The sequence below is a fragment of the Drosophila subpulchrella genome, chromosome 3L, assembly GCF_014743375.2.
Source record: "Drosophila subpulchrella strain 33 F10 #4 breed RU33 chromosome 3L, RU_Dsub_v1.1 Primary Assembly, whole genome shotgun sequence".
Taxonomy (NCBI): domain Eukaryota; kingdom Metazoa; phylum Arthropoda; class Insecta; order Diptera; family Drosophilidae; genus Drosophila; species Drosophila subpulchrella.
Window position 1 is genome coordinate 6,194,928 of NC_050612.1, and position 27,662 is coordinate 6,222,589.

The following is a 27,662-nucleotide window of genomic DNA, read 5'->3' on the forward strand; positions in this document are numbered from 1 at the left end:
TTTTTCCAGCTTTTTCCTCCGTTTTTTGGCAGACACTGTTTGCTCTTCGCACCTGCATAATTTACAAGCTAGAAATGATTTGCATGCACTTTTTCCTGCACTCTGTTTGCCTCCGCTTTTCCCAGGAAGCATGGAACACAAACTGCCAAGAATGTGAAATGTTTGTGTTTGACTTTCTCCGATATGTTGCACTTAAAACAATTGACGGCAAACAGAGGGTAAGGAATCCTGTGATTTGGTCAAAACCTCGCAAATTGGTCAAAATGGTTCTCTTTCGCTGGCATTTCAGTGCTCTCGCGAAAAGAAAAGCTCCTCGGGAAAAGCTCCGCTCGGGTTTTCCTTATAAACGGGGCGCACTGATAAAAACTCGAGCAGTTACCGTTTCGAACGTGTAACGATAGCAGCAAAATCCGAGAGCTGCAATCGTGGCTAAAACCCAACCAAAAACAACAATACCGAACTCAAGAAAATAACATCCCGGAAAAGAGACGAAATTCTCACCGCCAATTGCCGGTAGAAAGTGCGAATAAACAAATAGGATAAACAAATATTTGTGAGTGGGTAAAACCTGGAAAAATTGTTAGCAAACAGAAAGTGTTTCCCTTGTGCAAAGTGAAAAACTCAAGAAAACTTTTTAATTGGTGAATTATTAAATTCAAGCCCATCAAATGAGGTGAGTCTAAAGAAAAGCTAAGAACTGTAATTAAAGACGACTGTTGCGATAAAAGAAATATCTAAAAAGGCGTAAGAAAAGGTCTAATTACGAAGGGCTTGAGCTAACGAGCGAGAAAAAGTTTGAATGCACAATGAGATAAAAATAAGCAGATGGCTTTATACAAAGTAAAGGTTTGAAACAGTAAGCCATTTACTAAGATTATTCCAATGAAGAAATTACCAATAAACATTTGAATTTGACAGTTTAAATAGGTCTTAAATTTACAACACCAGCAACTGCTATCAATGTCAAAATCACGTTCATTATTTATTTATTAAATCAAATCCTCTCCATTTAAAATCTGATACTACCTTCATGGAATCCAACCCTTAATTCTCCTTCAATATTCTGCGAAGCGCACCGGAATCACATACAGAAATCACTCAAAAAATGTTGTATTTCGTCCGCCTGCGACTCACAAAAAACATGAAATTCCCAGGGGAAGTGGCAATTTACCGGCAGTTTGTACCCAGACAACCTTTAAAGCCCCGTTCAGACTGCCGTTTACCCACTCCGAAATCGGTCTTTTAAATTTTTCAGCCACTGTTGGCTGGGCGGTACGTCTGGGCTTAGGTTAAGCTCACAGGAGCAGCGTCGGGTTAAAAAATAAATTCGGAGGAGGAAAATAAAGCGATGCTCAAGTGGCACAGCGCTTAACACAAATTAGACGCACTTAATTACAGCGCAAGCAGTCACAAGAAGCGGTCGCAAAATATGCACAAAAAATATAATAAAAACCACAAGCGAGTCAACCCCAGGCAAAAAATATTTAAGCAGTTCGCCAGGAAGAGTGGCTAAAAAAGCGGCTGCGGCTGGGAGGGACTTTCAATTTCGGGCATTCAGAAGTTGCGGCTTAAAACTCAATTAAACGAATTGGCAAAAATTTAATTACAATTTCAGTTTCGCTTTCGTTTTAAAGGAGATCGCCAAGGACCCCAAAGACTGTAACAGAGGCGGAGGAAAACCGGATGAGTAGAAAGGGGGCTGAATGGGGGACAGTCATCAGAGTGGGCAAAATGTTTTGCCAGCTGTTGGCAGAGTTTGCAAAAAACTAATAGTAATTTAAACTGAAAACAATTAACTGCATTCATGACGGGCACACAAAATGCAAAAGTAAACCTCAAATTAAAAATTCATGGGATAGAGAGCTATTTTAAATGTGGTGGTGGTGGGTACTCTCTAAATGAAATGAGTTTTGCCGAAATATAGAAGATAAATATACCGGAGAAAATTGTTGGAAATAAAATTTGAAAATTATAATGATACTGGCTCATTTAGTTCGTAAATAAGCTTTAAGAAACCCAATATTGGGAAACCAAAAACTTTTAAATAAAAGTAGCAACCAGAGTTCTTCTGATATTTGGCAAACCCATTTTCGGGGCAACTAAACAATTATAATTTTATTTTAATTATTTATATGCTATTATTAATAAAAAGCAGAACAAATTTATAGATTAAATTGATGCAAAGCTATTTAAATAAATAAAATTTGTTATAATAATGTACAGTACAAGATCGCTAAGTTAGGAAAATATATTATGCTTCATGTGCCAATCTCAAATTCAAGTTCCACAAACTTCTGAATCATCCCGCGTCGATTGGCCACCCAAAGTTTTCCAGCCCGAGGCTCAACCCTTCTGCTAATGCCAACAACTTCGGCACCAACAACAGCTATTTCCTGTTCCTCTGGGCCCCAAGTTAGCCACGTTTTATCTGCCAAACAATAGGCTCATTAGTGGAACAGCCCACGCCTACACCCAGCGAACCAGGCAAAAGCCATGGAACGCCACGCCTCTCGGGCAAACTTTTCTTAATATCAACGATGGCTTCCGAAAAAATACATAAAATAATATTTTCGTTCCCTGCAAGTTTTGGCGGCAATTAATTCGGGTGGGGAAACTTTAATAGCCAGGAAAATCCCCAGAAAAGCTACGCCGTTTGCCATAATTGGAAATGAAAATATTTATTGAATTATTCAGGGCGAAATGTAATGCCCAAGATATTACCAGTTCCGCAATGAACTCTTATTAAAAGAGAATTAATTGAAGGAAATCTAAAGACTGGAAACTATTACGGAAGACGGTTGGAATGGGGCTCTTGGCCCGAAAACTTTTCCATCAGCCCAAGAGTTGGCCGTCAATCGCAATTTTCAAGTGGCGACAAAGTAGCGCAGAATGAATATGCAAAATACTTATTTCGAATAGACTCGACAGCTCTTGGAAGTCCTCGCCCCTGCCTTTCTGCTGCTCCTGAAACAAGTAATTCCACTTTATTTAAGTTCTTTCTTTAGCAATAAACCGCTTTCGACCAGAAACGGATGCCAATGCGTTTAAGTTTAGTTCACTTCGGATGGGTAAAAAATAAGTGCGGGAAAACTGCACAAAAATGGAAATCAAGAAAAATGCTCTGCGCACTTTCAACTTTACTTTCTCTCTTTGGGGCACTAATAAAAATGGCGCGCAAAAGTTTCGTCTCTGCACTTCTTTGCACTAAAGTGCAAATCTTTTTCGGAGGACTTACGGAGTCCTTAAACAATGAAAAGGGTTCAAAATGTCCTTGCCAGGAAATCGGAAATGAGTCAGTGTGCTTGAACAATATGTGCATTTCTTATCCAATTTAAAGGTAATGTAATGAAGAATAAATGGAATAAAACACAGTTACTCGAATGCATGAAAAATACACTCAGAAAAAAATGAGCATTTTCAGTGTCTTTGCCAAGCATGGAAATTTCCAATCTCAGAAATAAAACGCAGCCTTCAAGTAACAATTTTTAGAACCTTCAGGTCTACAATATGGTGTGAAATATGCAATCTTAAATCAAGTAATATTTGTACTAAAAACCAGTTCGGTTTATTAACATTTTTTAAAATCAATATACATATTTTAAATATATATAAATTACATTGTTCTTATACGTTTACTTACGACCGTGTATTTTATGAGCCTTATATACCAAGCACTTTCAGAGAAAAAGATGGCAATTTTTAGAGTTCATCGTTGTTTAAATTCAAATTGTGCTCAATTTAAAACCTTTCCAGTACACACGTTCTTAAAATGTTGAGCATGAAATCGTTCTTAGATCAAGACTGCTTGTACTTGATTCGAGGCTTTTTTTTGAGTGCAGTTTTCTTTAAAATAGTAAGATTTTCCACATCTCAGCACTCAAGCTCTCACTTCATATTCGCAGCACTTGAGAACTTAAAAAAACTATAAAGCACTGAGCAACAAAATAACGAGCGAAAGTGTCGGGTCTTAACTTTTGACAGCACTTTGCACACTTTACTTTCCAAACTCACGCAGTGCTAAGAACGTTGCGCATACGCCGCGTATGACCAGTTGAAATCGGACTTTGGCTGGCACGAAGAGCAATAAACATTAAAGCCCCGGCGAAGAAATGCAAAACAATAAATAATGAAATAAAAAGCTAGCCAACAAGGCAAAGGAGAGCGGGCGGGGAACTCCGAACAGAGTCCTACAAAATTAAGGAAATTAAATATTTACGTATGAAAGAAGTCGAGGAAATTACGCATGGTAAATTATAAAGAGAAAAAAGAAATGCTGACCAATGGGGTCGGGGGTCCTGGCTTATTACAACACCCCCTGAGGCGAGGCATTTCTTTGTCCTTGCCCTCCACACACACTCACTCACAGTCACACACACGCCACGACCATTAATTTATTTTTATGCCAGGCATAATCTTTTCTGCTTGCGGTATTTTGTTTGTACTCATTTGCATCTTCCACCCAACTCCTCTCCGGAAAAATTGCGTATCATACGCCGCCCCATCGATAGTGTGCCAAATTTCTTGCGTGGCGACAAACCAGAGAAACAAAGGCCAAGGGATACACTTCAAGAAAATATTTAAATAAATATTTAAATCAGTTGCATATACCAATTTGTTATTCAATAATTTTTAATGAACATGCCCGAAGGCCCTGTAGCTAGTACTATAACCGCCTATTTATATCTTCAAATTGGCAATCAAATCGTTTATAAGTTAATAAAACATAACAAACAACATATTTATATTTATAATAATAGCCACCTCATCAGAAGCTAGAGAATATTAGTGATATTTTGGGATATAATAACATGATATGTTTCTTATCAATATGTTTTGGATCATTCTGACGTTAGATAAGTTAACTATGATGGGGATATCAACTGGCCCAAATAAATCTCATAGCTGATAAAACAATAAACAAAAACCCAACATAAAACAAGGAAGAACGCTATAGTCGAGTACCTCGACTATCAGATACCCGTTACTCAGCTAAAGGGACCAAAGGGAAATGGAGATATGCAAGCAGCAAAGCGAGATTTAAATGCGCCGCCTACCGGCGGAAGACAGATTTAAGCATTGTGGGCGTTAGGGTAGGCGTGGCAAATTTTTTTTGGATCAATCGATAGGCATTGACGAGACCAATACATTTCAGTTAAAATTTTTAATCTAGCATACAAATTGTGGGCGCCACAGGCTTGGGCGGTTTGTGGGCGTTAGAGTGGGCGTGGCATATTTGCGTAACAAACTTGCGCTGCGCACAAGGCTACGGAATCTAAATCTGAAATCCCAATACTCTATCTTTGATATTTTCCGAGATATCCGCGTTCATATTTACGATTTTTTGAAGTTTGTGGGCGGTTTGTGGGCGTTAGAGTGGGCGTGGCAAACTTTTTTTTGGGTCAATCGATAGGTATTGATGAGAACAATTCATTTCAGTTTAAATTTTTACTCTAGCATCAAAACTGTAGAAGCCACAGTTTTGGGCGGTTTGTGGGCGTTAGAGTGGGCGTGGCACTCTACTGAAACAAACTTGCGCTGCGTAAGAAGCTCAGGAATCTGCTCGCCAAATCTCAATAGCCTAGCTCTCATAGTTTCCAAGATCTCAGCGTTCATCCGGACAGACAGACGGACAGACGGACAGACGGACAGACGGACAGACGGACAGACGGACAGACGGACAGACGGACAGACGGACATGGCTAGATCGACTCGGCTAGTGATCCTGACCAAGAATATATATACTTTATGGGGTCGGAAACGCTTCCTTCTGCCTGTTACATACTTTCCGACGAATCTAGTATACCCTTTTACTCTACGAGTAACGGGTATAAAGATAACCAAGTTATTAAAAGGGCATTAAAGGGAGAACACCATTTAATAAAATGGAAGAATAAAATCTCATTACTGATAAAACAATAAAGAAAAACCCACAATAAAAAGATAACCAAGTTATTAAAAGGGTCTTACAGGAAGCACACATTGTAATAAAGTGGAAAAATGTAGATTGATTAGTAGAGTGCTATTTTTCCAAGTGTAGTACAGACCGAACGGTGATGAGAGGAGGAATCGGCGTCCTTAATGATTGGCCTTCCCCACAAAGAAGCTGAGGACGAGGGTGTGGGAATTCGGGAGTCCAGAGGTGCGGATCTGGAAAAAACCAAAAATCTCCCTCTTGGGCATACGGCCGAAGCTACCCCTCCACCCATCCTGTCCCAAACGATACCCATTCCCCTCCTCGACTTTCAATATCTCTGTGTATATTTCGGCTTGTGAGCCATTTGAATACGTATGCATACTTAATTTGCCACGGCTTTGCCTCTGGTCCGTGCTCAAAGGGCAAGGGCAGCAGGGGAGGCAGGGAAATCCGGATACGGCGAATGGCATACTACATTATTGATTGGATATTTGTGCGGGAATTTAATAAAATATGCAAATTCTCCTTTTTTGGTACTCCGCACTCAATTGGAAGCCGAGACGAGCCTCAGTCAACGATTGAGTGGCTCTTCAGCTGGACAGGATTCAGAGGGTCTCAAATGTGAAAGGATGTGCCAGTTTCAGGGTTTTGGGATTAATTAAGAATCACTGCGGATTGAGGGAGAGGTCGAAAATCGAAGGGGACAGTTTATGTGGTATCACTTTAATCAAATTCATACCAAATGAAAATCAGATCTCTAGTTTTCTTTTCAAATGTCTTCTATGTATCTTAAAATTTGAATTGAACTTAAGATATACAGTGTTTTTACTAACTATTCTGCCAACTATTCTTAACCCTTTTCAAGCCCATTCCATGCAACTCAAACTATTATCGTGACCAACTATTCTCACAAGTTTGTGATGGGTCGATTATATGGGTTTTTGCTGAAACTCCTAAAAGTAGCGCTCATTACGTATGCGGAAATAATTCAATTTTGTTGCCGACATTTCGGGAACAGATGCGGAGCATTTCCATTTCAAAAGCAGACCAAATCTAGGCAGACATCTTCTCACCCCGTCAGAATTTCTGCGTGCCCGTTCATAAAACAAACCCATTTCTCCGACAAGGTCATCAAATCAGACGGCGGTCCCGAAGCAAACAAGTAAAAAATACGCCGCAATTGTTTCACGGCAACATCAAAAGAAGACGTCATATATACCGAAACGTCTTCAGCAGCCGAAACAGCAGTCTGGCCAAAAGCAAGTAAAAGAGCGTGGAAATAGGGCTAACTTGTAGGACCGAAAGCTGCAATACACTTGTTTGTCTTATGATATATATTTTTGTTTTAAAATTAAGGAACCCGTAATTTAGGTAGCATATAAAAAATATCTTATGCGTACAGACCCTATAACTTGTATTTTTCTGACGTAGCTTGTTTTGTGTAATACAGGAGTTGTAGAAATTATTTGGGTCATAATTTTCATGTGATGTTATCAAATCGTTAGAATTCTTAAATCACTTTTAAATGTCGTGTCTTAGGTGTCTAAAAGTATGCAACATTATATTTTAAACTAAACATCTTTATTCACTGCATACTTTTAGACACCTTAAAGGACTTTTAAAAGTGATTTAAAGCTCTAGTGGTATGTGGGGCACTCTCTTATATTTAAGTTATGGTTTTGTTTAACATTGTGAAACATAGAACTTTTATGAACCAAGTATTTCGAAGCAAATTGACATAAGTTTTTCAATCTGCGAACCATTGTCTATCATTTCAAAATATCCTTGCTTATCTTCTAATTAGAAACAATTATTCCGCAGTTTCTTCACGAAACAGATTCAAGAATCAAAGTTTCACCAAAAAAGCTCAAAGTCGGTTGAGTTTTGTCCCAAAAAACGGCAGGGTATTGGGGGTATCAAAACATCAAGAAAAGTAACAATAAAAGCAACGAGGCTAAAACAGCCAAGTGAACAACACGTGGCCCACATAAAACCAACAGAACTTTGGAGGAGAAAACTGAGCAAAGTTTCGGGTAGACGACAATTGCCTGCAGCTGCAGTGTCGGGAAAATATATATCTATATGTACGCGGGATCGTAAAGCGGGGAAATCAAATACTCACCCACTTGACTCGACTGCGTCGCACTTAATCAGTCAAATTTGGCGCTGTAGAGGGAGCAGCTGGCGACAGGCAACTTTAATTGCCTTTAGCTCTCAGTTGTTCTCGACGCATAAATTAGGGCATAATCCGAATTTATGCAGCTTCGCCGGTGGAGATGAAGGTCCTGTCTCATTTTTTGGTTTCATGCTTTTGCAATTAGTCTAAGTGGACTTTAATATGTCAGTTGTGTGCGGGCTCTGGGAAAAAGTGCTCCAAGTCATTTTGCGGTTACCGAAAAGTTCCACAGAGCTCAGCGCTCAACTGACTGAGCTCAACTTTGCATTTGGCCCCAAAAAGTTGAATGGAGCAGGGGGCTGGTGCTGCAGGGGATGGGGATGGGAGCTCAGTTGACAGTTTCATGAGGCTGGTGGTCCTGTCATTCTCTAGTTTTGTGGCAAATTATTTGGGCTCTGCTTAGGCCGGGCCCAGGACTCTCTGATAAACTTTTTGTGTTGTCTTAAAGTTTTTTTAGTTTTTCTTTTTCTTATCCTGGTTGCCTCAAGTACATAAATTTGTGGCTTAAGTTGAGGCTAAATATGATTTCAAGGGGATGAGACAGGTGATTTTTTTGGCTTTCACCCAAAACAAGCAACAGAAGAAATTTAATTGGATTGCAAAGGGTTTTTTGTGGAGGGGATTATCATCTCAGGGGTTCTCCGAGTCTTAAGAGGTTGTTTTTTAAAAAGATTCATTTAAAGAAAATGTAATAAGTTTAATCCTGCAAAGTTATCCTCAACAAACAAGGGCCGAATTAAAGTGAGAGCAAGCCATATCCTGAGATCCCAGCCAGCCCATCAAATTATTATCCCCTACCTGTTGCTCTTGCCAATTTCACTCTGGATTTTGCCCACTCCTCTTTGGCTCAATTTGTCAGCAATACCCTCCTACATCCTTACCTTTTTCTTGAGCCATCCAAACACACGGAATACAAAAAATCCCACGCATCTGAGGCTTATGTGGCGTATGCGCAATTTACTAACTCAGACAGGCTGGCTGGTCTAAATGATAGCAATGTGCTCGGCTCGCCGGAAAATTATGCAAATGCCGCTGCAGGAACGTAGTGGCATATGAGCAAGGCATATTACGCATACGCCGAGTGTGCCATTAAACGCCCACGTGGGCGGGGTGAGAAACCGGGCCCCGAAGGCGGGCCTAATCGTAAGAGCTCTAAGAAAGTCAACAGAAGATACGTTTACCCACATACAATTTTGAGAGATTGGGGAAATTTGATCCGCCAAGCAATCAACTTGGGTTTTAATTAAATTTTGTTAAATAAAAAAATTTTAAAAGAGCTTTAGGTATCTTAATCTTGTACAATATTGTTATTGCTCGAACAATTTTATAAAATTTTTATTGTGTGGTGTTTTACAAAAACCATTTCAAAACACGCTCAAGAAATATACAAAATTATAGTTTTCGTTTGCTATTTAACAAACGTGTATTATGAAACATGTAATTTAAATTACAAAAGAAGTAGATGCATTCTAAAAGTACCTATAGCGCATAAATAATATGTTGTATGTATTCATATCTTATTTAACGGGGAGAATGCCGCTTGAACGATAGCTTTGTAAATAAACCTTTAAAAACCCCAATTTCATCTCAGTTGGAACACACTTAACTAAATTTGTTAATAAACTGGGATCACATGTGGAAAATAAAATTGTTTTATCAAATTTCTAGGCGTCTTGGGCTGAGCTTTTCACTTAACACAGCATATTATATTTATTTATTTTTCCAGCAAGAGCATACTCCATCTTTCTTGCAAATTGTACTTTTGAGTTTTCCCTTAAAATCTGAGATTCCTTTTAGGGATAGGATACATGTGCCATGCTGTTTATTTTGTTTGGCTGTTTGCGAAAAATCCAGAAATTGCCGGATTTCCTGTTACCACCCCGACCGCTCGACCCGCGACCTGCGACCTGTGACCTCCGAACCCTCCGCCCATCTTGCCACACCTCCTAATCGAGTGTGCGTGCGACGCAAATCGCAAAGTGGCAAATGGCAGCGGCAACCGGCGATGGAGAGCCGTGTCAGCGATGGCGCCTGTCGACATTGCCAAGTGGTTTCGTTGCGCGTTGTTGGCTTCATTTTGTTAACTTTCACTCGTTCGCCGTGTTTACAAATTTAAAAATTTGTTTGTGTTTACTTGCCCTTGCAGGGGCTCCTTTTTCAGGGGGATATAGGGGCTGGGATCGGGCGGGGTCTGTGGCTTCTGTCTGGCAGCCCTCGCCATCATAACTCAGGACTCGGGAGTTCGGGGGGCCTTTTAAAGAAATTGTTTTACCGCCCCTCGTATGGCAACATTAACCTCTTGCACGACTGGGCTAGAGAGGTGTCATGACATTGTCTTTACCTCGCCTAATAAATGGATTCATTTAATCAAAAGACCTTTATGGAGCACGCATTCTGCGATTTATGCCTGTTTATCTAAGATGACGGCAGGCAAACTGGCTGGCAGCCGCAGGGAAACTCCATGACCGTTGATGATCCGAGGTTTTCGTTGGATAAACTTTTGGCCCTTTTTCGGGTCTTAGGCCGTTGTCTGCGGTTGACATAAATCAGCATTAAAGCTGATGAAAAGTATAATGTATAATAGGTTATAGCTTAGACTTTACTTTTAATGGGTCTTAAGCTTTGACTTATTTTTTTTGCAAATATGTTCGTATGTTACACAAGTTAATTGCGCTGTCATTTTGAAGTTAATTGGATTTCTTTAAATTTAAAAACCATTTAATTTTTTCATTAGAATATTTTGAGTATATGTATATGTTTAAAAGTATACAGTAAAAAAATATATTCGTCTCATTAGGTAAATACATTGCATTTCTGAGTTCAAAGAATATTGTTGCATACTTTTGGGCACCTAAAAATTTCAAAGATTTTAAAACCCTTAACAAATGTTTGAATACTTTTGAACTTATTCACTTTAAAATCTTACACCAGTGGCTGGACTGTTGGTCATTTGTTCAATTCTCTTAATATATCCCTACAATCAATTTAAGTCGCCTTATTTAGTCCGAACTTAAATTCCTTAAGAGCTCATCTCTCTTTTGCGTTACCATCGATGCTCTAGAGCTTTTTATACTAGCCATCACCTCGATCTTGTTAAAGTTTTTCTCCAATTTTAACAAAACTATGTCATATATTCTTATCAAAATGAAGCCAATAACATCAGAAGAAAATAATCAAGGCCATCAGATACTTTCTCTGGCATTTGGCCAATGTTTGTCCAACTATCTGCGGCTATTTCGGATTTGGCTTTGGGGTCTGGGACTTTGGGCTTTCGGACTCGATGTTGACTATTTGGGTTTTGTGTTGTGTATTTGAGATTTTTGTTTGCCATTTTAAGGCTGAGCTGTAAATTAGATTTTTCTCACATTTGCTTCTCCCATCATTGCTTTTCTTCCTTGTTTCCCATCCGCCCCTGGCATTTTAATAGTAATTTTTATCTAGGACGGCGGGGAAATGGGGAAAAAAGAGGGTCTAAGCCAGTTTTCAGTGTGTACAGTGATTACAGTCCAGGGTCTGGAAGTCTATAAGTAATAATCAACTTTTGCGGAGGGCAGCGGAAAAGGTTTCTTATGACAGTTCCTTGCGGATAGCTCTGGCACAAGAAAAACAAACAGAAAACTTCAATTACAGGGCACGAAAATGGATGGAAAATTGAAAGCCGGACAGAAGAGGAAAGTGAAGCCATCTCTATAAATGACAACTTTCATTTCAGGCCGACGAAAGAATGATCTTAGTACACAGATAGAAATATATCAGAATAAAATAAGTCACCAACTACCATAGAACATAAAATTGATAGGCAAGAATGGCATAATCTAATCTCGTATATACGGTGCCCACAGATCAATGGGGTTTACAAATTACTTTTAAAAATATTCGTTTTAGTTGCCTACAAGTATGCAATACTATGTTTTACACGTAGAAGTACAATGAATTCATTTGGTAAGATGACTATCCCTATTTACTGCATACTTTTATAGTCCTAAAATAATATTGTTATTTCAAAAACCTAGTGATTCGTAACAAATTTTGAGAACAATCGTTCTTACCCTTTTTCTATGTGTATGGAAGTAATTGGTCGTTAGTTGAATAAATATTGCTCCCAAAGTTCCTACACAACAGGGCTTAGAAGGACTTCAATTCCATTCCGCCATACAAATCCTTTGCAATGGAATTCCATGGCATGCCAGGATTACTAACCCAAAGGATTTCCAATCTGTTTCTCCGCTCCCTCCCTTTCCTATTCTTATCCCGGATAACAGAAAACCTTTGACATGGCCAGCATGTCTAAATGCTGAAACATTAACTCAACTAAAGAACTTCATTATGGAGCCTGGTGCTAATAAATCTTTTGAGTCGTTCTACCTTTTGACTCCTGCAGGCAACAATGAATCATAATGAGTGCTCGACGCTGGCCAAACGCCCGGGAATACAAAGAGGCCCTTGGAAATAACATTTAGGCAATGGTACGCCCGGCTGTACAAACCCAAGAAACGAAACCAACAAAGTTCGGGCCAAGAAAGCTAAGCTGCGGCCAAGTCGTAACATTATGGCGTGACGGCAAAGTAAGCAATAAGACGTAGCATAAATTAGCCGAATAAACAGAAATGAAACAAAGGGCCAAAACAACTTTAATGTTTGTTAAGCAAATATTATCCCCGGGCAGTGGGGACTCTCCGGAGGTGGAAGGGGTCCTATTAGAAGCTGCCCCTCCGGTTATGTTACACACGTATTTGCCGCTGTTTCCAAACCCCAAACAACAATGAAATGTCTTTATGTGACGATTATCTGAACATAACCCGGCCAAATGCGCAATTAACTGTGACATCCCACGTCGGTGGGCGGATAGGCCCTTACTCCCGAATATGACGCACTGAAACATATGACCACAGATTTAAGCCAAGATCTCAAATGGAACGGAGTCCAACGTTCTAGGTTCATTTCGAAAAGAGTTTGTATATGTGGCAGGCGGTAAATAAAATTTGAGGAGGCTTTAGGATAAAATGGCTACAGAAAAATTCCCCAGGCTTTTTGTGGTATGCAATACTCAACTTTTATGTATATAATCTCCTCATGTTCATACATTGGTATTTACCAATTTACATTTTTATTTATTTATGTATAAAAAAAATTATGTTTACTTATTTCCACAAAAATCCATAGATAAATATGAAAAGAAAGCAAATACAAAATAGTGTGTAATAAATCATTATGTACCTTTTGTGCATATTAATCAGAGCTATGTTTATCGTTTAAATGAGATACCCTAATCGAAAAATGGGCTTGGAGACTTCCTGTCAAATATCAGTCAATCGTGTTACGTTGACCAATGAATCGAAAACACATTAAACACAATAAAATCGCAAAAAGAAAACCAATTTGACGTCACATCATCTCTCAATTATTCCCAATTTATTGGCATTTTATGAACAGCATATGGACCGATTGCCATATATCTTTGCCAGCCCCAAAACCAAGTCCAAACCCCAATGGAACCCATCGATTTGCCCACACAGATGGAGATGGTAATGCGCTTAGAGAGAAGCCAACAACCGGCAGAGTCATTTCCATGCATATAGGGTCCCCTGAGAGGCTTATGTCCCAGCCCCCTTTCAATCCAATCCCTCAAAAATATCGGGTATTTCTCCCTCTTTCAATGGGGCAAAAAGGTAAATATGATGTGAAGCGCTTATTGAATCGAATTTGTTGACTAGCGTTTTTGTAGAGCCCTCTTCCCCACCGCAAAAACCTTCAAATCTGTCACAGCTGGTGTCACCCACTGCAATTCGAAATTTTATTTTTTCCCCGGTGGTTACGTGTAGTTATGCAACATTTTTCGTGCCTAGAAGGACGTTGCGCGTGTCCCGAAATCAATCAAACGCCGATATCGACACAAACAATAGGGCAAACAGAGCAAAAAAAAAAACCACACCGAAACAAAGCCCAAAGTAATGCGATATTTTTTATTGATTTTCATTGTGTCGCTCTTGCGGGAAGGGGTGCCGGGGGTTCTGCCTGGGGCGCCGATATGAAAAGTACTTGATGTTTGCAATATGCGGGCCCACTTGACTCCGAGCCAATGCCTTTCAAATGCAAAATGCAAAAAGCTTTTAAACTCGGTTCCATAACAAAATGGCCTTAAAAGGATCATAATTGGATGGCGGGATAAACTATAGAGGGTGTACCATGACAAATATATAGCCTTGACAGTATTTTAGCACCAATTTAAAGTTTATATCTTTTTGTTTTTAGATTACATTTAATTTGACGTGTTATATTATAAAATGGATATATATGGCGGGATAAACTTAAGAGGGTGTACCATGACAAACACATAGCCTTGACAGTATTTTAGCACCAATTAAAAGTTTATTTCTTTTTGTTTTTAGATTACATTTAATTTGACTAGTGTTATATTATAAAATGGATATATATGGCGGGATAAACTTAAGAGGGTGTACCATGACAAACATATAGCCTTGACAGTATTTTAGCACCAATTAAAAGTTTATTTATTTTTGTTTTTAGATTACATTTAATTTAAGTAGTGTTATATTATAAAATGGATATATATGGCGGGATAAACTTAAGAGGGTGTACCATTAAAAATATAATGCATTAACAGTATTTTAGCACCAATTATAAGTTGATTTCTTTTTGGTTTTAGATTAAATATAATTTAACAACTGTTAAGTTATAAAATGAATATATATGGGGGGTAAGCTTCAGAGGGTGTACTATTACAAATATAGTGCATTGACAGTATTTTAGCTCCAATTAAAAGTTGATTTCTTTTTTCTAATACAGACTCAACTTTTTCAAAATCTTTTATTGTTCATTAATTGGTAATGTTATAATTAGCAAAACCTACACAATCCACGTTTGACAGAGAGCAATTAATAAAGTATTTGCAATTCCACCCATAAGCAGTTTTGTTCGAATTCGTTCTGATTCTATATATTCCAGAAAAAATCAAAACAACAATATTATTAATAGCAATCCAAAATTTTTTCCTGTTGGGATTTTGCATTCCTCACCATTTTAACAAATAAACAATCATTTACAATGCCTTGAAGGGCGTTCAAAGAGCCCGTTTTCTTGTTGCATTGTTCTGGTATTGTTATTTGGCCAGCAATTCTTTTGCTGGCCTATTTTCTTAGCTTTTTTGACTTTTATGTGTGCCTATGCTTGTGTGCCACTGGTTTCACATTTGTTACTGATATTTTACTACACCGTAAACATTTTACAATGCGAATTCCGTTTCCATGGGATGAGTTCTAGTTGGTACACGAGTGTGTTATCCATTCAATATGCTCAGCAGAGCGTTACATGTTCTATGGCGCTGTGTCCTTGCGAGTCCTTGCCCCCAATGCCCCTCGGAATGTGCGAATATGAGTGTGTTTACACGCAGTGAAATGCGGGCGAAAGTGAAATGCTCTCTTCTTTTTTGAGGTCAATTAAAATGGGTTGGATTTTGTACACTTCGCGCCGCACTATCAATCATGTTCTCTTCTTTTCCCTCTGCTGATCTGTAATTAGTTAAGCAGTAACTAATTGAAAACATCTTAGAGATTTGTTTGGCGGTGATTAAGTAAGTTTTCGCACAGCCCATCAAGTGATATCTGTCAAAAACTGACAATTCCGTGGCGCGTATTTCCTTTTCCCATCATTAATTACCCAAACGCTCACCGAAACGCTTGAGTTTCCCATGTTTTGGCTGTCAGTTGATTGGACAAGTGAGGGCGAATCACTCGCGAGTCTGGCGAACACGAAAAGCATTTGCTGGAAATGTTGAAAAACTTTGCCAGATAGAGCAACTTAAGTGCTATTGTACTGGAACTGAGAGGGGAAAATGCATGAAAATCGATAGTCAGATGATGGAGAAGATTGCTTTAAAGTGGTTATGTTATCTGGCCTGGAAGCAGATGGATAAATTGAGGGGAGACCGCCAACAAAAGGCTTAAAGACCTTCAGCTTGTGGTGCTCAATTCCTTGAACTTAAACTTTGATTTCGACGTTATTTAAAGGTGTAAAAATACAATGATATATTTTTATTTTTCCTAATAAATTTATTGAAACTGATGCCACAAATTGATCATATTTATTTGTAATTAGTATTTGAGCATGTAATTTTAAGCTCACAAATTTTTTAGCTTCATGGTTTTCCACAAATTGTTTTTCAGCTCAGTTGGTCTTTGGCCAGATCTTGCACAAAAGTACGCTTTTTGCATGCAACATTTTTTTGGCCAGAACCGAGCACAAAGTCCGTTGTGTGCAATCATGAGATATTTACACTGCCACACACATTCAAGTCGAACAAATTGTCGCAATAAAATGCACAAATAAAATAAATGCTCAATATTGAATGGCGTATGGAAAATGTTTAACTATTGATTGGTTTTTGGGTAAAAGCGAGCAAATAGCTGCGCCGCATACCAAAACAGCACTCAAACACTCAATTTATGCGAATGACTTTTAAAGCCTTCCATTTATCTCGTATTTTTTCAGGCGCACTATTTTTTAATGGAAGTCCCCGGAACGAGGATAATAACCAGCCCGAGGGAACCAGCCTCATCGGCGACCTGATCCCGCGATGTCCGCGTAATGAAAGCGAAACTCAAAAAGTTGTCCTGCCGTCGCTGAGTGGAAAAACAGCCCGGGAAAAGCCAAAAATAATACAAATAGGCAGCTGAAAATGAAGTCCGTCATTTTGTATCCATATGGACCGCTAACCGGCGGCACACGTTGCTGTCGCATGTTGCATGCCAAAAATTTGGCCATAACAAGTGCAATTTACACAATAGTAAGTGTTCGCGGGGATGGGCTGCCGCAGGGGGCGTATACGCAATGTGACAAGTATGTAATTTGGTTCTCGTTAGTTGCAAATGGCAGGTATGAAAAGAAAAAGCCGCGAATACAAACAGGGGCACGAAATCAGTAGTTGCAGCTGGTATTATATTCGCCTGTTAATTGTGGCATAATTAATAGACAAGTGCCCGCGACGAGAGTTTTTTGCAACCGTTCTGAATGTGCCGTGGCATACCTCAACGTCATTATTATTATGAAGGGCTGGCAGCGAGGGGTGTTTGGTAGGTTTGCGTTGCTGAGAAAATGCCGTAGGGTTCTAGAAGTAATATTTAAAGACATGGCATTCAGTATAAAAATTCAGTTTCAACCAAGCAATGAATCATAAAATGTATCCATTTGGATTTCTTTCACAGTCCCGTTTGAAAGATAGGTCCTAGATGCCTAACAAAATTATTTACTTTTATTTATTTGAAATTTAAATTTTGGTTAATGTTATTGTAATCAAAATTAATTTCGAATCAAAAATATTTTTCTTTTAGAGATACATCCTTTGATATAACTTACAAGATTTAAAAAGTAAGTTACATTATACATAAACTACAATAGCAACATTTTTCGCAGTTCTTAGCTCTGTTTGAAACGCAGGTAATTTAATTTACATATGGTATACCGATAATCTTCCCGACTTCCAAGCCTCCAATCCTCTGGCTGGAAAATAAAAAATATCATTGCCCCAGGGAACTTACCAAATGGATAGACAAAATGGGAGCAACTAGCACTCTTTCCTCTCATCTTTCGACTTCTGGCATGTATAAATTACAATTACATGATGCTCGTTACGGCTTTTAATTTATGTTAATGGGCAAATCGTGCTTGGGGCTTTCCACATTATTTTGTACACTTCTTGTAAGGACAATGGAGCGCCGGAGACAATTACAAGAAATATAATGCAATGCAACTTGGCGGCAAACAATAGACATATTATACCCCTTGCAATGCCAGTTACCAACTCGTGGCGAGTAAATTAGTTTTTGTTTAAGGAGAGAACTTAAGTGTTTGGCTTCTGCAATTAGTGCTGCATTTTATGGCAGTTACGAGCACAACCTCGGACGTAACAAGAGAGATTTCCCCCCGAGCCCCACTTCCTGGCCAAGTAAGCGTTACGTGTTTAGCATAAGTCGGGGTTAAGGGTTTGGAGGGGGTTTCCTGCGGGGGGAGAGTTACTACGGGGAGTGCAGTCACGACACATAATGGATGTATCCTAAGAGCACGCCATTTCGCATTTGTTTATCATAGTCGTTGCTTATATACTAAACCTGCCTTGCCCCAGGGATTATCGGTTCTGCAAATTGGATTACCACCATTAAAGTACTCTTGTAGATTCACTAAGTCAAAGTTACTGGAAAATAAAATAATATATATTTTCTATAATTTACTTAACTTCAAAATTTAGGTTAAAGTAGATATTCATTTCGTCTTATATTTTTCATGACGTTTAGAAAGTACTATACATTATTCTATTAGCAATCGTATAAATATCTTGTCTTCCTAACTTATTTATCTAAAACATTTAAAAATTCCAAACTGTAGAGGTTTCATGTTAATCTGCATCCTTTTATGTCTTTCCCTAAATTTAAAAAAGTTGAGTTGTAAAATGCCCCATTAAATGGGAATCAAATTTCAGGAAATTATTACCTTACTGTCGAGAGACAACCGACACGGAAACATTTTCACGGATTAATTAGCAGAAAACCCGAGCCAACACCTCAGACCCTAAAATCAAATTGGGTTCAGACCCGTTTAAAAGTAAAAACGTGTTGAGCAAAAACAGCGATAAGAGTTGGGTTAAAAAGGGGAAAATTTGGTGAGGAGAAACTTGAGGGCAGACTTTGATGACCCATGAACCATTTTATATGCGGGTGCTCACTGCATATGCGTGCCATGTTCGCCACACACATTTCCCATTTCTCCGGTGACTCATTCCTTATTTTGTCTTTTAGAATATATCGCTCTTAATCGTACTGATATACTCGTGGCGCATTAATGTCAACATGCACAAGTCGGCCGATCTGCAGGATGTCTACTACGGTAAGTTCAGAGTTCGGCAAGTCTGCCTGGTAATTAAGCACACAGAAGCTGGCTCGAGCCAAAACCCAAAGCGGCTATAAACCCGAAAACTGAAACAACGAGCAGCCACATAATAAATAAAGCCACTTTAATAAATAAATTAAATGTAGATGAGAACGGAGGCACCTCACCCACCAAGGAATACAATTTGGTGGTATACTATATATGAATGCAATATGAGTGCAATATAATATACGTGTTCTCCTATATGAAATATGAGTGCGTCAGAGCTGAACGCTTAATTTTTGATTAATGGGATCAAACTTAAAGTGGTGATACTTCATTCTTGTGTTCGCAAAGCGTTAAATTGCTAATGGCTATTTGATAAATATGTTTCAATTTTAATAAATCATTTAACAACCTTTAAACAAATTTATAAAAGCATTTACCCGATAAGTTAACAAATCTTGTTTTGGCTCTTGTAAATCTTTGCAAACTATCATTTGAATCAGTTTCTCTTTATTAAACTACATCTTAATCTTAGCTTATATTTATTTATTGCAGGTGTTCAAATAGCATACTTCGCCATTATCGGCACACAAATGTCAATGATATTGCTGAGCATTGTGTTAATATTTGGAATATGTCGGGTGAGTTCTCTTGTTTGATTAAAGGCTTTAAGCATTTTACAATACTAAGCGCATTGTTGGCCCACCCCGCCCACAAATCGAACGACTCAAAGTCAAATATCCGCAAATTATGCGCATTGTGCCTGGCCTGAGCGCCGGGAAATGTTTACCAAACAGAGCAAACAAAGCACATTCAAATGTAAATTACGCAAAGCGCTCATACCGCCTGGTTGCCTCCTCAGAATTCTAATATGATTTTTTGGAGTGCGAAATGTTGCACGTGGGGCGCCCAAATGTACACTACAAAAATTGCGGACATCTTGATAAAGATTGTGTTTTTTGTCGATTAATAAACACCATCCAATAATAAATGTTTTAAATAAATTATATTATTTTAGTAAGTAAGCCCCTTTCCTAGTTATATGTCCTTGGAATCTGACTACAAAGTTAGCCGTAGAATGAAGTTAGTTAATTAAGATCTTTAAAGTTGGAATTTGTGTTTTTTTATATTTTAAAGAGGTATAAATTACTTTAATATAGAGAACCGAATATTTAAACTCCTGTGCATGTGCGGGCATCTGTAGAATTCCTGGTAGGAACACGACCGCCCCAGAAAAACCCAGCAATGCTATTGACAGCGGCATGGAAATGTGGACAATTTGTCACACAATTGGCGCAGGGCTGACTCAACTGGAACCGAGCTGCCAGGACCCTTGACGGGGATAGGGATTGCATAGCCCGAATTCAGCTCGGGTTTTGTTGCTGAGCAATTGCCAGCTACATTTTGCGGAATTTTTTAATTTTCCCTCTGACAGCCAAAAAAGAAGCGCGATTTCCAGCCAAAACGAATGCCAACCCCTGCCGAATGGAAATGAAAATGTTACCAAGTCCGCTTAATGGTCAAATTAATTGCACTTCGCTAATAGGCGCCCGTTCTTAGTCACTCGAGCTGAGAGCCCGCAGCTGATGGCCATTAAATAATGCATAAAGCATTGGTTCTTAATTAGGCTAAACGAGTATTTGGACAACAAATGCGAGGGGAAACAAGCAAAAGTTGCGGCCGAAATTGAGGTTGATGGCTTATATAATAGATAAACATTTCATTGTTTTCCTTACAAGCTCTAATGGGGTGGGTTCAAATCACACACATTAAAGCCTGCATCTGAGCTCCCTCTCAAATAATAGACATACAAATTGTGTAATGAAATGCGAAATTAAACAAAAGACTTAGAATGCCATTATTTGACAGTTATCTGATATTTCTAAAGTCCTTTTATTAATGTGGAATTGCTGTGTAGATTAACTGACAAGAAGATAAGATAGATAATAATACACTTAAGTACATTAGGTCAATTAAAATTTACCAGTACTGGTACTTTGGTTTCATATCTTTTAAACTATTTTTTCATAAAAAGACAACCAAACCAGGCCAAATTTAAATGAAAATTGCTGTTTAATATTCTTAAAGTAGGAGTAAAAAATAATATTATTTTAAATGCTTTAGCTGAACTTGCATTCAAACAATTTTATACATCAGGAAACCCAATTAAAGAACCCCTTCTCAAACCAAATCATTGAAATATTAAAGTTTACAATATCCTTGAATAATAGTCAATAGTCATTGAATAAATTCACTCCACCACGTAAATAAAATGTTCGTTATGGGACTACATAGATTTTCATAAATTAGGCAAGCTTTGCAGTCAATATTAAAATGTAATCCGCTGACAAAATACATTTTCTATGGCCCACAAAATTGCGATGCAAAACGTTGTGGCCAAAAACTGTCAGCTGCACATCAGAATTCCCAACGTGCTCAGCAAAAATTTGTAGCACATGAAAAAGCCCCAAAAAATCCAATCAGGGGTTTTACCGCCGTGGCGAGATAAATTACACCGCACTCACGCTTTTTAACACCCACATCCGAGCCATATTTTATAGTATAGCCATGAAATCAATAGCTCCAGTTCTATCCAGGTACTGGTTTTTGTGGCCCCTCTTCACCCACTTTATTTCCTAATGGCAATATATTGATGGTTCTTGTTTTTCGCGTTTCCATAGGAGAACCCCGGACTAATTGTACCCTGGATAATTGGCTATATAACATTTATGGCCCTGGAAGCTGTCGCCATGGTCTACTCCAATGTTCTGCGCGATCATGTAAATAAGGTGAGTGTTCCGTCGAATTCCCGGGGGCGGGCCGAGATGTTTTTCCATGCATATTGAGGATGTTTTCATTTCAACCTGCTGTGGGAACCATTTGTCTAATGAAAAACATCTCGCACAAAGGACTCAGCCCCATCGGGGGTCCTGCTCCTCGTTGCATAAGCAGACTATCAATTGCGCCGCCGCTCGGCGCCTGGCATAAATCAATGGGCATCAACGGCAAGGCAAACAAATAAATTACACAAGGCCTTCAGCGACAACAAATCAAACCGAATCCGTTACATATGTAAAAAGTTGGTGGCTTCCTTTATGCTAAAATGCTAAAACCAAACAAAAGCGAAGACCTACTGGCTGTGGCTTATGGTCGGAAGTTGGCGACAGTTGAATGCATTGCCGGCAAGAACGTTGAATGAAGTTGGCAGGCGAATGTAGGCACACTCCCATGTGCAACAGGCCCTGAATTGAAAAGGGGCAAAGGGAAACCGGAAACGGAAAAGGACTCGGGCGGAGATGGATAGACAAGAAGTCACAGATGTTCGATCTAGGGCAATAGGGACCGCAAATGGTTTATTAAAAGTTTGAGTTACTTTGGGGATGCCTCTTAATCTGTGAATAATAAAAAATACAATATTTTTAAGTACCAAGAATGGAAGTTAACTTCGGCAAGCCGTAGTTTGTATACCCTTGCAGTTATAATTATTACATTTAATTCCAAATTCTGAAAAATACAAAAAAAGATATTTCCAATAGTATAAGATAATAAGTCAAAAAACACCGAAGCTATAATTTGATTCATATTATTTTCCCACCAATTTTCCGATCGTTCCTATGGCAGCTATATGATATAGCTATATCGAAATTCAGAACTAATTAAAAAATGTTATTTCCAAGCGTAGGAGGTTATATGTTAAAAAACATCAAAGATATCATTTATTAAAATTTTTTGTTCCGAATATTCCTATGGGAGCTATTAAATCCGGCTGGTTCCGACTTATATACTACCTGCAAAAGATATAAGACTTTTGGGAAAGTTTCAGCCCGATAGCTTTAAAACTGAGGAACTAGTTTGCGTAGAAACGGACGGACAGACGAATAGACGGACATGGCTAGATCGACTCGTCTAGTGATGCTGATTAAGAATGTATATACTTTATGGGGTCGGAAACGTCTCCTTCACTACGTTGAAACTTCTGACTGAAATCATTATACCCTCTGCAAGGGTATAAACCCATTGGTGTACATTTATGGTCAATAAGTATAATGGGTATAGTCATGTGCTCAGCTCTCTGTTCTAATATTAATATTAATATTTATATAATTAGAAATTGATAATTTGTTATTTAATTTATGTATTTAAGTTGGCAGACTTTTCTAATAACTTGTCCATTCTTTTTCTTTTTTCGGATTTAATAGTGTTATGTTTAAAAGAATGACAGCCCTTTTTTTTGGACCAGGTCACCCTGTGGATTTATTGTGGCCATGTCGTTATCTTGTTGACTATCTTACTCTTACCCCATCTCTAAGTTTGTGCATCGTGCGAAAACTATGAAATGTATTAATTCAAATAATAAAGGACATATTAAATCAGTTTTTTACGATTACTTTCTGTGCCTACTTAGATCATATCTTTTAAAAAAATTTCAAAATATAAATTTAAGTTCACCCATTTTCGTCCCTTATTTTTCTCCACTGACTAACTCATTTTTAACGTAGTACTGCCAAACTGCCTTTCTGAAACAAATGAAGCGCACACAACCCCTCTAAAAAAATATAAAAACATGGGATACAAACAAACCCCCTCGCATAAAAATTCAGAGTCAAACAGACGAACAAGGGCCCACTACACACTCGCACTTAAAACAAGCGACAAAGTCAAAGCGCCACAAAGGGCGGTGGAAAGGGGGCGTGTCGGGAAAGCCGGGGGAGGGGTCGTAAAACTCAAAGACCAGCCGCACCCAAACGCAGATACAAACGTATCTAGGTCTATACAGCCACGAGGATCTATTCCGTCTGCACATATGCAATGAGTTGGGCATTTTTCTGCACCATTTTCCTTTAGTATTTTACATTTGTCTGTGTCGCACGGCATTTGTTTTTGCTGTTCGGCTTTTTCTATTACGAACGTGTTCTGCTTTCCTACGGTTCTCGTTTCGTTTGTTTTTCCGCCTAGCCGGGGGACACGGAAAGTTTTTTCTCCCGGAAAATTGTCACCTCATGCATAATTTATTGCAATCCAGAAGGTAAAAATTCATTTTTCTCTGTTTTGGCATAGCAAAGTCTAGCGTTATGGCTTGGGTTTTTACTAATTTGTTGTTTAAGGTTTTTTGTGGAATTTCCCAATCATTTGCCCACGACTTTAATGTTTTTCGTTTGCGATCATGCAATATGCTCTAGACACATATTTCAGAAATTATTTTAAGCTCACCCTTAAAACTCGTATATTTTCAAACAATTAAAAGTACCTTAAAGTGGTTTGCCACTCAAGGCATCCTCTGAAATTTGGTATTTAATTTATGGCGCCAGCTAAACCGCTTGAATTAATTTAATTCGCTTCTGTTCTAAGTCAAACTTTCCATTTTGACGCTAGAAACTTTTCCTTCGCCCTTGCAAATTGCTTTCCAAAGCAGAAGGCAGCCAACAATTTTCGCAACTATATTTTTAGTTGTTTGTTTGGCTTTTGCGGGCCAACTACTCGTGAAAAAATTAGAAACAATTCATAATTAATTTAAATAAACCTTTTACTTTCAGCAATTTGATGCCATGTGCAAGGCCGAGGTGGCTTTCTTTATTGCTCGAGCCCTGATAAACGTAAGTTGGATAAATATTATTGAAATACCAAAGCTATGGGAGTGGATAGATAGTATAATTCAACAAAATTAACACCTTCAGGAATCACATTGGTATGCCATTAAAATAGTTTAGTAAAGGGTGTATGAATCGCGAACAGAGCATCAGCTTATCTGGAGTATCCTGCTTTAGGGCTATGGTAAACGCCCTCTTGGACTGATAGACAAGCCATATGCTCACCACATACACGGTCAAATAGATTGTGGTCCGAGTTCGGTTACCTTTCATACTCCCCAGCAGGGATTTCATAAACGACGCTACCAGATGCCAAGCGAATACCACCATTTGGATCCACAGCCATGGTGCCATGTGACGTGGTGACACCTAGGGAAATTTACAAAAATTAGTTAGAACCAAAGTCCCAAGTGGTATTCTAAAGATCCATTAGGAATAGCCTACAATATTTAGCAAATATTCTGCCGGCTTGAATAACTCCTATATAAATATAAGCACTTACAAACAAAGCAGCATACAACAATGTCGCCCAGATATTCGTTAGTATAAAAGCGTATAGAACGCTGAATTTTCTGACCATTTTTGGAGGAAACACGTGGAATCTATTATTGTGCCACATAGAATTCCCAAACGTCTCCTTGGTGAAGAGTAACCGTGAGAATCGAAAGAGACTGTGTATCTGTGTAAGGTTCAATGGATTAGATCAAGTTGCGATTGTGTTTTTTTCAAAACTCACCACTCCATAAATACTGAATATTAGGACGAACCAATAATATATGTGGTAAGTGTTTATGTCGCACTCTAGGAAATTCTCCACGTTGCGCCTGAAACTTCTCCATGGTCTAGAGTCCACAAAGCTAAAGAACTTTGTTTTGTCCCTGCAGGCGTCCGCAATCACATCATAAGAATTTCCCAGAGCGCACAGGTGATATTTAAATGGTATAAATTTGAACATCATATAACGCGATTGAAGAGCAGTTCGTAAATACAAATACTACAAACCAAACTGTTCCTTACACGAAATTTAAGAAATATTTGAAGGTGACACAAATTGAATATATAAACAAAGCAGGGATGACTCCAAAATTGGCACTTATACATCTTTCGAACGGCTTACGCATCAGTCAATAACAATAGAGGCTAATTGACTGTGCGCACAGCCCACACAAGGCTTAATCAATACATGTAATAAATAATTTAATTACTAGATAAGTCCATTAGTCCATTTACGCAGCATAAAAATGTTATCTCATGGATTTCTAGAAAAAGGTCGAGTGTGTGCGAGTGTGTCTACAGGGTGGGATTTTATCTAATGGATATTTATGATACTCAATTTTTGCATTGCTATTGGAACAGGTGCTGGCCATGTGGGGAGTGCTGCGCTTCTACAACCTGGTGCGTTCAGGAATTACTTGGCGAGGGCCTGAGGTAAGTCAATTAATCAACACCCAGTGATAGAGGCGAGGTTGCCAATAGATTTATGACTTATTTAGCCAATGCAGGACAAGGAATTTAAATGTCTTTAATAACTGTGATGATAATCAGAGAGAGAATCAAATACCCATATATATTTGTCTTGAGATTTGTATTGGGCAATATGTAACTCCTTTAAATAAGCCCGAAGCTTTTCATTATCTATTTTATTTTCTGTGTAAGTGCCCTGCGCCATAATTATTTAAGAGCTTACGTCCTTTAGGCCCAATTTTTGTCTCAGAGAATTTGTTTGCCATCACTGGCTGTTATAGATATTTATTTTCTTTTGGTAATGAACTTACATTACTAATTAATATGAGTATTAATCACGTTAATCACCTGTACTAATTCCCGAACCAAATCATTTGATATCCTCTTATTTCCGCAGGCCAAGACCGCAATTTTCGCGCCGATGTATAAGAGTGTTAGTACGAACAAGCCGCACACATACACGTACAGCAAGCGGTCAAGGCGTCGCCATAGCATCGAGGCGACTTCCGGCGGATGCTGCGCCATCTTCGATTTCGATTTTGAGTACGACGATGATAACGATGACGACGACGACGAGGCCTATGGCGATGGCCTGGACACGGAGGATGAGGTGGGCTATGACTACGACGACTACTACGATTACTACGACGATGACGAGCTGGCCGAGCAGCAGCAGTTGGGCCTGCAGCAGGACGATGCGGACTGCAGCATGTTGGGGGCGGCCAAGGCAGGCAGATCGCGGTCCAAGCCTCGATCCGCTGTGGTCAAGGTCAAGGGTCAGAGGAGCGGAAGCCGTCGCACCAACAACAACATCCGCAGCGTGCTGATCAACAAGCGGCACAACAAGTACAAAATCGCCCGGCCCCAAACGCAACTGGAGGTCATCAACGAGTCGGAGAAGAGTGCGGGGAGCGGCAGCGATGAGAACGATTCGCTTTTGGTGGCCTATGACAGCAGTTCGTCGATGGCGTCGGTTTGACATTGGCCGCCATGCAAATCGGGAACCGGAAATGGAAATGCAGCCATTGGGGCAGAGGGAAGTGATAGGTCCAGTGGTACAAACGACCGGGGAAAGTGCCATAATCACAGCGACTGCGACTGCGACTGCGACAGCGACAGTCACTGCAACAACAGAACCGGAAGCGGAAGTGAGACCGACGACGACGGCGATCCTGACGAGGGCCAGCATCTGGAACCTGGGTGGCCGAAGGGCGTCCGCCTCCGTGGTCAATGTTGTGGTCAGCGTCAACGCCGACGTCCACTGCGACGCGTCTACTGCGCTGTAAATCTGTCCATAATGGGCCTCCTGGTGGCCGTGGAGATATACGCCCAAATCGCCATATTCCTGTAAACCAGAAGCCCCTCTCTAAAATGTTGCTTCCAAGGCCAAATAACATGATTTGTTAAATAAAAATATAAATAAAAATAAGTACCCTTTAAATGCCAGATAGATTTCAGCTTTAAATGTAAATAACTTATACAAAAATATTATTACACATAAAAACTTTAGCTAATGCTTTAACAACGCCGAATAAAAATAACTCATATAGCAACATTAATACTTTTAATGAAATGATGGGTTGCAGTAACACGAACGATTTTGAGCTTGTTTTGAAGTCCTTAAGTATACTCAATT

The 27,662-nt window shown here is 39.0% G+C and overlaps 2 protein-coding genes across 2 annotated transcripts; one reads left to right on the forward strand and one right to left on the reverse strand.

The window, feature by feature from the left end:
• The first annotated feature begins 387 nt into the window (after positions 1-387).
• On the forward strand, positions 388-27,442 carry LOC119554360. The gene is made up of 8 exons (XM_037865226.1): positions 388-673; positions 16,599-16,893; positions 18,899-18,986; positions 19,530-19,615; positions 21,656-21,763; positions 24,509-24,568; positions 25,919-25,990; positions 26,424-27,442. The coding sequence occupies exons 2-8, from the start codon at positions 16,786-16,788 to the stop codon at positions 27,003-27,005; spliced, it is 1,104 nt and encodes a 367-aa protein (XP_037721154.1). The 5' UTR covers positions 388-673; positions 16,599-16,785; the 3' UTR covers positions 27,006-27,442.
• LOC119554361 lies at positions 24,603-25,630 on the reverse strand. The gene is made up of 3 exons (XM_037865227.1): positions 25,299-25,630; positions 25,065-25,241; positions 24,603-24,931 (listed from the first exon to the last, which is right to left on the reverse strand). The coding sequence occupies exons 1-3, from the start codon at positions 25,518-25,520 to the stop codon at positions 24,653-24,655; spliced, it is 678 nt and encodes a 225-aa protein (XP_037721155.1). The 5' UTR covers positions 25,521-25,630; the 3' UTR covers positions 24,603-24,652.
• Positions 27,443-27,662: the final 220 nt, after the last annotated feature.

Excerpts from the sequence above, each read along its gene's own strand:
- LOC119554360 (XM_037865226.1), top strand. The coding sequence starts at position 16,786 with ATGAAGTCCGTCATTTTGTATCCATATGGACCGCTAACCGGCGGCACA. Across the intron at positions 19,616-21,655 it reads TAATATTTGGAATATGTCGG|GAGAACCCCGGACTAATTGT; the intron begins GTGAGTTCTCTT and ends GCGTTTCCATAG. Across the intron at positions 24,569-25,918 it reads TTGCTCGAGCCCTGATAAAC|GTGCTGGCCATGTGGGGAGT; the intron begins GTAAGTTGGATA and ends CTATTGGAACAG.
- LOC119554361 (XM_037865227.1), bottom strand. The coding sequence starts at position 25,520 with ATGATGTTCAAATTTATACCATTTAAATATCACCTGTGCGCTCTGGGA. Across the intron at positions 25,242-25,298 it reads TATTCAGTATTTATGGAGTG|ATACACAGTCTCTTTCGATT; the intron begins GTGAGTTTTGAA and ends AACCTTACACAG. Across the intron at positions 24,932-25,064 it reads TGTTGTATGCTGCTTTGTTT|GTGTCACCACGTCACATGGC; the intron begins GTAAGTGCTTAT and ends AAATTTCCCTAG.